Source organism: Hemicordylus capensis, chromosome 2, assembly GCF_027244095.1.
Source record: "Hemicordylus capensis ecotype Gifberg chromosome 2, rHemCap1.1.pri, whole genome shotgun sequence".
In the NCBI taxonomy this organism is placed as follows: Eukaryota; Metazoa; Chordata; class Lepidosauria; order Squamata; family Cordylidae; genus Hemicordylus; species Hemicordylus capensis.
The window spans coordinates 410,687,500-410,701,509 of record NC_069658.1 but is presented as its reverse complement, the minus strand read 5'-3'; the positions used below and the strand labels follow the sequence as shown (position 1 = coordinate 410,701,509).

General features: G+C 47.9%; 1 protein-coding gene and 1 long non-coding RNA gene across 5 annotated transcripts in view; one reads left to right on the top strand and one right to left on the bottom strand.

Moving 5' to 3' along the window:
• Positions 1-14,010, bottom strand: part of RGS9 (regulator of G protein signaling 9) — a 90,193-nt gene that overhangs the window by 870 nt on the left and 75,313 nt on the right. For 3 of the 4 annotated variants that reach the window (XM_053292244.1, XM_053292246.1, XM_053292245.1), the window contains one exon: positions 3,855-4,375. In XM_053292244.1, coding sequence (XP_053148219.1) covers positions 3,855-4,375 — 521 coding nt within the window. Of the gene's footprint in view, positions 1-3,854; positions 4,376-6,633; positions 6,703-14,010 lie in introns of those variants that run through there. The other variant, XM_053292247.1, reaches the window with a different exon arrangement.
• LOC128343342 (uncharacterized) overlaps positions 6,450-14,010 on the top strand; it is a 30,253-nt gene continuing 22,692 nt past the window's right edge. Inside the window, exon 1 of the long non-coding RNA XR_008315486.1 lies at positions 6,450-6,711. This is a non-coding gene — a long non-coding RNA (uncharacterized LOC128343342). The remainder of the gene's footprint in view (positions 6,712-14,010) is intronic.

Sequence of the window (14,010 nt, the reverse complement as noted above, 5' to 3'; positions counted from 1 at the left end):
GCGCACATGTGCTGGGTACTTCTGCCGATGAGGGGATGGGGCAGCAGGGAGGTATGCTGCCGCCCCACCAGACTGGTTTACAATGGAGTGCTGGCGGGAGAAAAGTGGCGGGAGGGGTGAGTGCACCATCCCCCGCCTTTAAAGTCACTCCCCCGCCACCTTCGAACTTCCCCGCACCGGTTCCCTGCACATCCCTACTCTATTTCCTTCCACACGTATTTCTGCTCCCTTCACCTCTGGCATTTGAAAGTGTCAGAAGTGGGAAAGGGCAGAGGAAGAAGATCATCATCATCAGTGCTTCCCAAGTAAGGGGAGAAAGGGGAGAGGGGAAGAGGAGGAAAGACTCCCCTGGATGGGGGTTAGCATGCTGCTGGGAAGGGAAGGTAAGAGCCACACAGGAGGAAAAAAGAGCTGAGGGGAGCAGCAGCAGTGTACTTTGCAAACCCCCTAGGAGATGAGGGGAGAGTTGGGGTGAGGAAAGAGCAGCATGCTCTGCATGCCACCAGAGGGTATCCAAGGAAGAAGGAAGAGCCAGGATGTGAAGGAAGTGCCAAATGGCATGCTGCTTGTGTGGCTGGAGGAACAGCATCTCACCACACTGCCTCAGATGCTGGTGGGAAGGGACTTGAGACAGCCCTGGAGTACAGATAATTGACAAGCAAGGAATTTGGGCTTGAGTTTGGTAACTGGAAAGAGCTTAGAAATAGGAAGTCCACAACTCACCAGTCTATCTCTTCCCAGCTGCTATGGTTGTCCCAGGCTATTTCAGGGCCAAAGAACACAAAATTACAAGCAATGGCTTGCATTCTGATCCTAGAGGCATTACTTGGAAGGGCCATAGATGTCAATATGGTTTACTTTCATGCAGTACATCTATGATCAGGGGGTGTTGGCAACTCTAGCACAAATTACATATCGCTGAGGCACTTCACATGATTCGTGTGAAGCGCCTTGAGGTAGTTTGTGGGGAAAGCGGGATTAGCCCACTCTCCCCACAGACGATCGCCCACAGAGCCCTGGGCGGCCAGATCGACACCCACACGACTACTGGCTCTGTCACAGAGCCAGTGGATCGGTTGCTGCTTGGCCCCTGGAAGTCCCAGGATAACACGCGGACATTCTAGGGGGACCCCCCCAGCCTGGGAGGCTGCTTGTAGCCTCCTGGTTGGGGGTCTACCTGTGTGTCACCACACACTGTGGCAGCACACGAGCAGAACAATGAGGTTAACAGAGAGTTCACTCCATTAACCTGAATTAAAGGGAGGGGGGGATTAGGCAGGCTAGCCGCCTTGGAACCACCAGGCTCACCCGCTAGCCCGGTGATTCTGACAATCACCAGGAAGTGGGCTAGGCTCCCTTCGCCTGCATTCTGGTGACTGTCAGAATAGCTTCCGTGTGTGCCTCATTATCTAGGCTCAAAGTGTAAAACACTGCTTCCAGAAATCAATGAGAGAAGTTAACAGGTGGGTTGCTGGTGGGCCAGAGTGGTATCAAGGTCATGCAGAGGGTCTGAGCCTTGCTGAGAGGTTATGAAGCAGTCATGTTGTTTGTGATTGTGAGGAATGGGGAGTGAGCTGATGGCGGGTTCTCCTCCCAGCTTAATTGGAGCCAGGCCTTATCAGGGTTCAGCCCTGGAATCTGTTTGCAATGCCAGGAATCAGTTCAGGAAATTGAAAATAGAATGCCTTCTGGCTTTACCACCAAACATAGATTTGCATGTATATTTATCATGCTGTTTTTTAAGTTGTGGCAGTTTTTAAAGTTGCAGTAGATCCCTTTATGTGATATTTACACATCTAAGGGACTCTCCTGTATGAAACATATTCCCGGTGTGTTTAAATCAGGGGTGGCCAACCTGAGGCTCTCCATCTGTTGTTGGACTACAACTCCCATCCCCAGGGATTGTAGGGACCATGGAGCAAGGGGGGGGATGACCGCCCCCGGCAGGAAGGGGGCCACCAAGCTGGGGCGTAGCAAGGTTGGAGAGAGAGAGAGAGAGAGAGAGAGAGAGAGAGAGAGAGAGAGAGAGAGAGAGAGAGAGAGAGAGAGTGTGTGTACACACACACACACACCCCTATGTGCCACAATAAAACATCATCCTAAATTATTTTTTTTAAGATTTTGTAAATTGTGGACGATGCAAGTCATTGAGTGGTACTAGAGAAAGGCAGGCTGTTCTGGTAGCTCCAGGTCTTAACACTCACATCAGTTTCGGAGGATGAATACAACGGAAGGAAGCCCGGGCGGGTGCGCGGCTGGGGGAGTCAGTCATGTGACTTGCCTCTGGGAGGTGTCTCCCCTTGCCCTATCATAGTTGTGCCCCTGCCACCAAGGCACCCCCTGGCCCTTGGCTAGGGTGCTCCCTTGCCCCCCCCCCTTTTCGAGAAGGCAAGGGGGGAAGTTCCCAGTCAGCAATTCCATGAACCGCTGACTGGGGAAGCTCTGCCAGGGCTGATGGGTCTTGTCCATGGCATTGGCCTCCCCCTCGATTTTTGGCCTCACACACGATTGTGAAGCCCAGGGGGTGGGGGAGCCACCAGAGATCTCCATCCTCCAGCCGCAGCCAAGCTTCCTGTGCCCCTGCCCATCGTGATGGGAGTTGTAGTCCAACAACAGCTGGGAGCCTCAGGTTGGCCACCCCTGGTTTAGATCATCTGGTAAAGCTCTTTTCCAATTGTCCTTGCCTTCTGACGCTGGGCGTTAACTGAGTAAAGAGGTCCCCTGCTAACTGCGCAAAGAAGCACCTTTTTAAAGTGGTGATCCTCTTTATTTAGCAGGGGGAGAGTAACTGGCCCTATCTGTCCCCCACACAGCGTCCCTGCAGTGACTGTTGCTGGTGTCTGTCTTAGGTTTCTTTTTCAGATTGTGAGCCCTTTAGGGACAGGGAGCCATTTTATTTATTTATATCTATGTAAACTGTTTTGTGAACTTTTGTTGAAAAGCAGTAAGTATATACATATTTGTCATATGTGTATTCTTGTATGGCTACAGCGACTAGGGTTTTCTCAGTGGTGGCACCCTCCTTATGCAGTTTCCCTCTGCAGGGAGGCCTGCTCTTTTTCTTTAGGAATGCCTAATACCAACTGATACTGGTGGGCATCAGTTAGCATTGTGCAGGGATGGAGTTGCTCAGTGGCCAACAGGATGCGCAGTGTTCTCGCAATGGTGCCATCCATGCTGGGGCTGCTGTGGACTTACAAGGCAGCCTTGATGTTGTTGATAATGAGCAGTTGTGCAAGCAGCAGCACTGCAGTTATTCCCATTTGCCACAATAGAAATAACTGCAGTAGTGCTGCTTGTGCAGTCACTTGTTCTCAACAGCATTGGGTCTGCCTTATGAGTCCACAGAAGCCCTGGCGCAGATCATATCATTGCCAGAATGCTGTGTGCATCATGTCAGGCAGTGTGTTTTTAACTGTAATGTTTAATTCTGTTTTCTATGGTTCAGTGTTGATTTAAATTGTATACTTCACAATCCTCCACATGATTGCTTGGAAGTTAAGCCTCACTGTGTTCCGTAGGGCTTGCTCCCAGGTAGGTATGGGTTTGTACACCTCAGACCATTTTATGGTAATGAGTATAAGCCAGTTTGAGAGCCCTATTAGACACACACACACAGGGAAAAATAAGTGTAGTTTTGTATGTGTGATGGGAGAACTGTGCCTACAAAAAAAAATGGACATCATCATGTTAAAACATGTTTGGGTGTTAAATATGAATCCACTCTTAATTGTAACCATTTCCTACAAATCTGGATTGTGGGGACACTGGGCAGGGCTTCTAGTTAGAGGGTGTGGCTTCCTCAGCAACTCACAAAAGCAGAAGGAAAAGAAGCAACCTACAGCAATACTCACTTGGACACTTTTTTGACCTTCTGGTGGTGGTGGTGGTGGTCCAGATCATCTAGTGGCTGCACTTTCCCATGAGTCACTTTGGCAGGGCACTTGGGTGAGAATGTTGCAAAGACTGGTGAGTTCAAACATCCCCGTTTCAGGAACCTGCTGAGGGACAAGGTCATCCGGGTCTTGGGCAACAGCTTGGTCTCAGAAGAACTCAGAGGGCTCTGGGAGCTGGGGCAAGTGTTTGGTTCAGAATCCAAGGAGATCTCAGCATTTTCGGTGATAGAAGGAAAGGGATGAGAACTAGGCCCGCTGCCATCCCAATTCCTATCCACGACAGGGTTGCTGTCTAGGGCTACACTAATAGGTGAGGGGCAGCTAGTGCTGTTTGGCAGACTGATGTGCCCAGAGCACTGAAGAGGAAGATCACTCAGCTGGGCATGGCAGGAGGAAGGAAGAGTATTGGAAGGAGACAGAGGATCAGAGGTACCAGTGTAAACAGCCAGGTGGGGAACTGGAACAGTGAACTGGCACAGCTGCAGGAAAGGAAAGGAAAACATTTGTCACACAGAATGTGGCATGGGATTCCTAGGGAGCACCTAATTCTTATCTGAAGCTACTCTCTGGCTCTCGGTTCTCTCACTCTTTACTCCATGTCTGTGCTTTAGATAGATGACATTGCTGTTCTGTGCCTCCTAAAACACACTGGACTCAAGACAGATTCGGATGAAGCTCCATTGTTTATTCCTCTTCACTGGCTGCCTCCTCAAAAAAACTAGTGTACAGCTGGAAAAGGTGCTGGAAAAGGTTTTATTATCGGGGGCTGGAGCACCTTTCCTATTAGGAAAGGCCACGGTATGGAAACTTCTTTATTTAGGGGGGGGGAAGTGACTGAGGGATATGATAGATGTTTATAACATTACTAGTATTTTTAAGCCCGTTATAACGGGCGCTAGCTTTCTATCCCGTCTTTTCTGTCTCTCTCTCTCTCTCTTTCTGCCTCTTTTTTTCCCCCTTGTCCCCTCTCTCTCTCTCTCTTTTTTGTTGTTGTCTCTGTTTTTGTTCTTCCTTATTTTGCTTATACTTTGGGGGTGTGTGTGTGGATGAATAACGGCCAAAATGGCCCATGAGAAGGTGGCCGCCCCCGCCTATCGCCCTCCCGCGCACCCAGCTGCCGGAGCCCACCTTACCCGCTCCAGCCCGAAGGAGAAGAGAGGAACTCGGGAACAGAGCTACTCTCTGTGTTAAGCTGCTGCCCATACTGTCGCAATGGACGCAATAGGCGTCCTTTGCATCCATAGCGACAGTTTGAGCAGTGACTTAGCACAGAGAGGAGCTCTGCTCGTGAGCTCCTCTCTTTTCCCTCGGGCTGGAGCGGGTAAGGTGGTCTTCAGCAGCTGGGTGGGCGGGAGGGCGATAGGCGGGGGCGGCCACCTTCTCATGGGCCATTTTGGCCCTTAATCTTTTTTGGGGGGGAGCGGGGAAGGTGATTTTGGGCAGCTGGGAGGGCGGGTGAGCAGGCGGGGGTGACGGCTGTGAGCGGGCGGGGGCCTCGTTGCCGGCTTCGCCGCCACCTCGCCCAGCTTCCCTGTCCCCCGTCTCGGTCTTCCCCCGCCGCCATTGCCCTCGCCTTTTTCAGGGCGGCCGCTTCTGGTTGCCTCGGCCTCCTCTCGCCGTGCCGCAGCTCATGGCCGAGGCGGCGGCTCTGCCGCCGCCTCGGCCACTTTCCCCCGCCGCCACACACCGGCTAATGGCCGCCCATGGCTGTGGGACACTGGTGTCTGCAGTCCTGTGTCCCTTGGGCTCTTCTGGGCCTGCGCTTCGCGCAGGCCCAGAACAGCCCAGGGAGGCAGGGACGCAGATCCCCAACATTCCAAAGCCATGGCCACTCACTTAGCCTTTTATTATATAGGATGCACAGTATAGAGAACGTGGAGAATCTCCCACCCCTTCCCGCTCCCTCGCTCCCTCCCTCCCTCTCTCTCAAGTCGTCCTCACAACCTTTCCAGGCAGGGGAAGGAAGGGGAGGGGAAAAGGCAAGACACAACCTTCCTTCCCCTATACGATCCTTGGCACTCTGTGTTCACTTGTGCCATGTGCCCACACAACCAGGGTGTGAGCAATCAATGAGCGATGAGGGGGTGAGGAAAGCAAAGCAGGCTGAGGCCCCCTGCATCCCGCAATGCATCATGCAAGAAGCGTGGTGAACTGGGGAATTTCCCCGCTGTTGGGCACTCCTGCCACCCAGCTCTATGGACATTCAGGTTGCAGGCAGCCCGAGAGTTCATATGACTGGGAGGCAGAAGGGTGCTTGTGCCCTTCTGCCCCTCACCTTTAGCCCAGGTGAAAAACCCAGGCCACTCAGTTGCAGAGCGCCAGGATCAGGAATGATCCTGGCACTCCACACAAGCAGCCCTACCTGGGTAGGGTTGCTCATGTGAAACCCTCCCCCCACCAAATATTAAATCTCAAGGTCCTTGTGTAATCACGGGAGCATTACAGGCATAGAATGCACGCAAGTAGGAACGTCATGTTTTAATTGGGTCAATATTCCTGTTAGTTCACCTTAAACAGAACTCGGTTAGCAGAGCCTATTTTGTAATCCGCAAACAGGGATTGTTTAAACAGGTCTAGCTCAGTCTGTAGCCAATGAGATGTTGGTGTTGGGTTTGTGTGTTTCCTGTTTTCACTCTCTACCAGTGGAGGAAGACACAAATGGGATCCTAGAAAGGGATCTTGCAATTAGTCCTTAAACTCAATCCCTGAACCCAGCTGAAAACAATAGTCTTTTTACCTAATGGGTTTCATGTCCAATCATCATCAGTCTGAATGAGCTCACCAGCTAACTCTGGGGAAACAGCTTCTATGATATGTAAGTTAATTTGCACGTTAGATAATCAATCATTTAACCTTATTAGATGTTATCTCATTCAAGTAATACTGCAGGAAATCATCTGATGTTCAGAACAGTCCTCATCCAATGAAATTGACTGGCTGGAGATTCAGGACAGACAGGGAAAATACGGCTTTAGAGTGCATAATGGTTGGAATTTGCTGTCACAGGATGTGGTGATGCCCACTAGTTTAGATGACTTTAAAAGAGCTTTGTCCAGGGCTTCTCAAACTTGGACCCCAAATATTGCTGAACTGCAATTCCCATTATCCCCTCTGTGACCATTGTGGCTGGGAATGATGGGGGTTATAGTCCAACATGAGGACCCAAACTTGAGAAGCCCTGGCTTAGACAAATTTTTGGAGGATGTGGCAGCCAGACTGGTCTCTGTGACAACACAAAGGGACCACATAACACCGGTTTTGAAAGAACTGCACTGGCTGCTGCTATGTTTCCGGGTGAAATACAAAGTGCTGGTTCTTACCCATAAAGCCCTTAATGGCTTAGGTCCAGGCTATTTAAGAGAGCGCCTCCTTTGTCATGAACTCAGCTGCCTGTTACAATATTCTGGAGAGGTCCAGTTACGGATGCCACCAGCTTGTTTGGTGGCGACCCATGACCAAGTTTTCTCTGTGGCTGCCCCAGGGCTTTGGAATACGCCCCTGGTGGCGCAGTGGTAAATCTGCCGCCCTGTAACCAGAAGGTTACAAGTTCAATCCTGACCAGGGGCTCAAGGTTGACTCAGCCTTCCATCCTTCCGAGGTCGGTAAAATGAGTACCCAGAATGTTGGGGGCAATATGCTAAATCATTGTAAACCGCTTAGAGAGCTCCGGCTATAGAGCGGTATATAAATGTAAGTGCTATTGCTATTGCTACTGAAAAAAAACAACAACTAGCACCTCCGTCTCTGTTTGTTTTCAGGAAGAACCTCAAGACTTTCCTGTTTTCGTAGGCTTTTAATTAGAATTAATTTTTAATAATTTTAAAAACTAGTTTTAGTAACTATTTTATTCAATGTATGTTAATCTGTGACTTTTAAATATTTTAAATTTTGTACACCGCCTAGAGATCTACATATCAGGTGGTATAGAAATTAGATAGATAGATAGATAGATCAGTGGACTATTAGTCAATAACTATTTGCTGCCTCCATATCCAGAAGCAGTATGCCTCTGAATACCAGTTGCTTTGGGGAACAACAGTAGAGGAGGGCTCTTGCCATCAGGTCCTGCTTATTGGCTTCCTGGAGGCATTTGATTAGCCACTGTGAGAAACAGAAAGCTGGACTTGATGTATCCTTGGTCTGATCCAGTGGGGCCCTTGTGTTTCTAACTGGATGCCACTGGATATCTAAATGAAACACTAACATTTCTGATTGCCATACATGTTTTGATGAATTCATCCTTTCAGCAGATTTACAGCAAAAGATGTATTCCTTAACAGAATGATCTCACTTTTTCAGAGCAATTGTATAGACAGGGCCAGGGTTTTGCTGCAGTAAACTCTTTCTACTTGGATAGATCCAAGAGATGGCATTCTCTTTCAAAGTAATACAAACTGCTTGCTCCGTTTACCAGAAAATTCATTTGGACAATAACCCCCCCCATAATATAGTTTTTATGTCTCAGTACACAGAAGTGAAGTGTCCCAAGTGAAGTACTCTGGCTGCCCTCTCAGTCTGTGTGCTCCACCCCCTCTCTGCCTCCACCAGCCACAATTTCTCTCTCTCCCCTCCCCGCCCCCAGCAAAAAGTTAAGTGGGTCTGTTTGCCCAAAGGCCCATCAAGGCCTGCAGCTTTGTTTCTGCTGTTTGTTTTCAACCTTTAACCAGTTACCAACACATTGCTTGCCCTTCAACACCAGTACCAATTACAACCCTCCCATTGCTCCAAAGTGATGAAAAATAGCAACTAAGAGACAATAAAAACTTGCAACTAAGTGTGGATGAAATTACAAATGCAGACAGCAGAATGAATGAATAAATAAGGCACATCCAAATTATGTCCCATCCAAATCAATAGTTAAAAGCAACGAGAAGAGGTGTTGTAGTTATCATTATGCTTCCTGTGTGCCCATCAAACTTGAGCATATTTTAACCGTGTTAAGCATAAGACTCTCCTACCAAAAAAATGCAGACCTAGGACAGAGAAGTTTAGAATTGTAGCCTTCTCTCACTGAGTCCTTAAACATAGTTCTTCTCCTTCTGGGAATTCAGCAACAGGAACATTATCTCCCTCTTCTTTTTTATTCTATGCCTCCCAGTGATTAAACCAAATAGATGCAACATACCGTAGAATGGTAGGGACGAACCTGCTGATGTCGGTTAGCTGCATTAGCTTTCTTACCAATGGAATGAATTGTTGAGGTCAGATGGAAGAAAAGATGAGGCAGAGAGCTCTGCTTAGTTGCCGATACAAAGTCAGGCAAGAGGAAATCATGGAAGAGCACTTGTGGATTATAGCCTAATGGACTTCCATTGCCATCATACCAGTACACCAAGGCAGCTCTCCCTTAAGGCAACGGCTTCAGGTGGTGGGTAGGGTCTCGCCTGCTCTGTTCCCACTATTGGCCTGCTGCCACTGCCGCTGCTTACTCTCTACTGCCACCCATTTTCTTCTTCTCTTCCCCCTTGCTGGCCCCACCCCTCATCTCACCATTCCTGCCCCCAAGCTGCAGGCTGGCACTGACACAACCCTTCTTCCCTTTGCCACCCTCACGTTCCTCTGTCCAGCAGTGCTGCTTGATGAGGCACAGCAGGCATGCACCAGGCTTCACCAGCCCATCTACCTCTTGCCACCACCACTGCGCAAGCCGCAGCTCTCCCTCCCCCGGCTCCAGCTCCAAACTTGCTCCAGCAACATTTCAAGAGGAGACAAAGAAGACATATTTGGTGCTGGAGCAGGAAGACAGCAAGAGAAGGAGCAAGCTGGTGCTGGCAAGAAGGGACGGGCTAGTGAAGCTCAAGGCACACTGTGTGTTATGCTAGAGCAAACAGTCACACCAGCCAGAGGACAGAGCGCTCCCTGGAAAATGAGGCTGGAAATGAAGAATATGTACCCAAAATCAGTAGATATGTTCCATCAAGCAGTGACAGAATGGTGTCATCTTGCACAAATATTGTCTTTGTCTCCGCTCACCCACCGCAGTCTGAGGTGGGAAGGCTTTTAGGCAGTCACACTCCTTAGGAGAGAGATGTAAGTGATGGAACTTTATTCTTTGGAATGGGTTTGTTCTCCTGCAGAAACAGCCATGCGCTTAGCAGTATGATTTCTTGATCTTTGCCTGCCATTTGATTGTGAAATAGAGAAACATGTAATAAACCCCACTGGTGGGGAAAGGGGGATTTATTTCAAGAAGGCTACAATCCCATGCACTCTTACTTGGAAGGCCCATTGTGCTAACTAGGACTGACTACCATGTAAATGTGCATAGAATTGCTGCTTTCAGGGCACTTTCTGGATTAGACCCTGCAACGGGGTCACGTCGGATCTCGGAAGTGTCCTTTACACTTCCTGCATCGTGACACCGTAGTCCCTACGCGGACAGGAGGGTGCCGTTCACATTTCCAAAGCCTTATTTCAAATTTAATTGCTGCAGTATAGAGCTAGGACATTGTATATCTGGCGTAAGGAAGTTGCTGTTTCTTCGGGTTGTTAGTTGCTGCAAGACTGCTCCCCTTCTGTTTACGTTTTCAGTGTGACTTGCCTGAATGGAGCCATTTTGTTGCTCTTGAGCAGCTAGCCTGGAAAGTGCTCAGGTAAAAGAGAAAAGATGGCCTAAAAATGCAAATAAATAAATAAACTGGACTGGACTGGCTGTACTTAGGGTTAAGTTAGGAGCCCCTGGAAACTAACACACATTTTTAATGCTAGAACAGAACTAGTGAAAGGACCTAGTTAAACCATATTAGCTACCTTTTAAGAAAATAGTACTTTGTGATCAAGAAATAGGAAAGCTTTAACCCTGGCAAGAAGAATATGTACTTTAAATGCAGCACTGTACTTTTTCAAGCTTTCTTGAAGTATTTCACCTTAAGGCTCCACAGATGTATTTATTAGTCATTGCTTTTTAAAAAAAAAAATTTTTTTTTTTAAGGAAAATGTATTACATCCAAACTGATAACTGCAACAGCATGAACAAATTAAACACATACAGAAAGGCAAAAGACACATGACAAACACAATGATTTTCTACTTTCTAGTTTTATTTGACCAGAAAGAATAAAGGAAAGAAAAATCTGACGGAGAAAGAAAAGAGAGCAGCATTCTGAGGTTCCAGTAAAAGCCCATTGTTTCTTGATTAACAAGAAGTCTAATTCATCATGGGCATTTAACAGAAAATGAAAAGCAATGACATCACACAAGTGCATTGACATATTTTTATATGGAAACAGCCACAGACAGAAGACAGTACAGGACTGGAGGCCAATCACAGATGTTCAGCACTGTTATATCCTTCAGTCTAACAGGTTTCAAACATTCTACCTTGGGGCAGGACCAACATCAAGTGTCAGCAGAATTATTAGACAGCTGCCAAGGGCCCACTGCCCACTCCTGAGGCCACCTCTGTGCCCATAGCCTTCATGTGGTGGCTGCAGAGAGCCTCTGAAAGGGCCCACTCAGGTAGGAGTGGGTCCATGGGGGGCAGTTGCCCAAGGCCTCCTGAAACCTGAAGCTGGCAGAACTCTTTTCACATGGATTTCTTTACTGAGGAACTCCTGTGTGATGCAGAGGATTCTGGGGCATATTCTAGGACAGGGATTCTCAACATTGGGTCCCCAGATGTTATTGGACTTCAACTCCCATAATTCCCAGCCCCAGTGGCCTTTGGTTGGGGATTATGGGAGTTGATGTCCAGTAACATCTGGGGACCCAACATTGAGAATCCCTGTTCTAGGACACACTCTCAGTTCACGCAAAACACTGGCCAGGCATATATAGCCTCACAGTTCTCCCATATGAACTGATGATGTGGGAACACACCCAACACTCTCCTAGAGCTGCATTTCAGGGGACAAACTGCCTTTCAGGAAATCTTGTCTTCCATTTATTAATTTCTCATTGAGGAACCCCTGATAAGCTCCTGAGAAACCCCAGGGTTGCCCAGAACAGAGTTTGAAAACCACTGCTTTATTCTGTTGTTCTCATATTGGCCTTGATAAAAGAGAAAGACAGAACAAGATACTGGGTGTCTTTTAATTTTAACTAGTGTCCATAGTTGTATTTTCAGTTGCATAGTTGCAGTTTTCTGAGGCTCTGCTTAAGTGTTTAAAGGAGAAATGCTTAAAATTATAGCAATGCTCCTGGGCTGCAATTAGACTCGTTTGATTTAATAGAAGTTTTCATACACCTAAACTGCTTTAAGAATACATTATGAGCATTTTCCATAGTCTTCCTGACTGTGATATTCTCATTCTGTCACTGCCAGTGATTCCCAAAGTTTTTGTGGTATTTTGCAAGTGAGACATAGAAATGAAGTGACATAGTAGACAGCAGTGTAAGCTCAAGCAGGGATGGAACAAATAACAGAGATGGAAATTGTATAGTTGAAGTAACCTGATGGAGAAATTGTTGGAGATGGCGTTCCAGTGCATCGACCTTTAGCACCAACTATCGTAATGATCACTAGGAGCACTGGGAGTAGAGGTAGTTAGTGAGGGTCTCCTTACCTGTCCCTGCTTGCCTCTGCTCTATGACCCCTGCCTTGACTCCTTAGGTATTTCCTGTAGTGAGTCAGTCCTCTTCCTTTCCTCTTAGAGAGAAGATGGAAACCTCTCTCTCTCTCCCTACCTATTCGTTATGGAGCTGATAGATAGGATAGGTCTTTCCTATCTCAAATGTACTTCATCAATAAATCAATTTAGTTTAGACTCTACAGTGATCTCCATGAGTGTTACTACTTAAATAGCTGCAACAACTGAACTCTGCACTCTAACTGGAGTGATAGCTTCCTTGGTGCTTCGCTAAATAATCACAAACCCCAACAGAAATACTGTTGATGGGCAGGTGCAAACTAAAGAGAGAGCTTATATGAGCCCCACTTCAGCTCAGCTGGACATAAATTCCTGGGGAAAGTATATTTTAAATATTTCTTGACCGCAACAAACTAGTTATCTAAGAAAAGGATTGCTCTTGCCAGTCATCTTTTCCAGGCAAGCATTTAGGTCCTGACTCTGTTCATGATGGAGGCAAGAGAAGGTAGGGCACAGTTCAGAGGGCTTTGACCTGTGCTTGTCCCCAGTCCATACAGCTGGCAAGAAGAGGTATGAAACTGTCATGGACTGTGCATTCCATTTTTGTAAGTGTGACCCAAAGGAAAAGGCACCTACCTGGCAGATCAGGATCCAGTTCTAGATCTCCAGCCAGTTTTTGAAGGCTGCAAAACTAGGAAGGATAGTACTCATGTGCATAGGCTCCTAGCATCTGTTGCAATCCGGTGCAAGTTCCTCAGAAGCAAGTCCTGCTGTGTTCAGTGAGACATACACCACGAGTACACGGAGCATTGTGGGGGTCACCAGAGAGACGGGTGGGCACTCGTCACTGCTACAGCACCAGCTGCAAACAGCATCTGTCAGTCATCCGTGCTGACAGACAAGTCCTCCACCGCAGAAAAAACAGGCTAAGGGAGTGCTTGCTCCCTTAATCCCATTTTAGAGGCAGGCTCCACAGGTGGGTTTGCCACAGCAGCAGACTGGCAGCCACTCGCCTCCCGCTGCCTCTCATACCCTGTTTCCCCGAAAGTAAGACCTACCCCGAAAGTAAGACCTAGCAGTAATTTCTGATGTACCGCTAATTGCCCTAGTGCATTTTGGGGGGCTAAAATTAATATAAGACACTGTCTTATTTTCGGGGAAACATGGTATATAAGGCTTAGATGCCTTAGCCCAGGCTTGGCTGCATGCGAGAACAGCCTCCATGTTTCCCCATGCATACTTTAAGGGCTTAGGTTCCCCTCTTTGGGAAACTGCTTGTAGTGAAAGCCAATGAGCCCATTCTCATGACTAGAAAAAAATGTCTCAGACGGGGCAAGGGGAGGATCCACAATAAGCTTACCTCCACCACAGACCAGACCATCCTTGTTGTGGACAATTGCTGGCTTCTGCCAGTAGCACAGAGGAAGCAGGCAGTTTGGGGGGAGCAGGAGGCCCCCGGAGCTTCCATAATGCACTGTGCAAGTGCAAAGTGCATTACAGAGAGCCTCCCAACACCGGTCAGGAGACTAGTTGTGTGTAGGTGTTGCACAAAGCCATGCAGAACTGCATGTGAGCATTTACCCCAC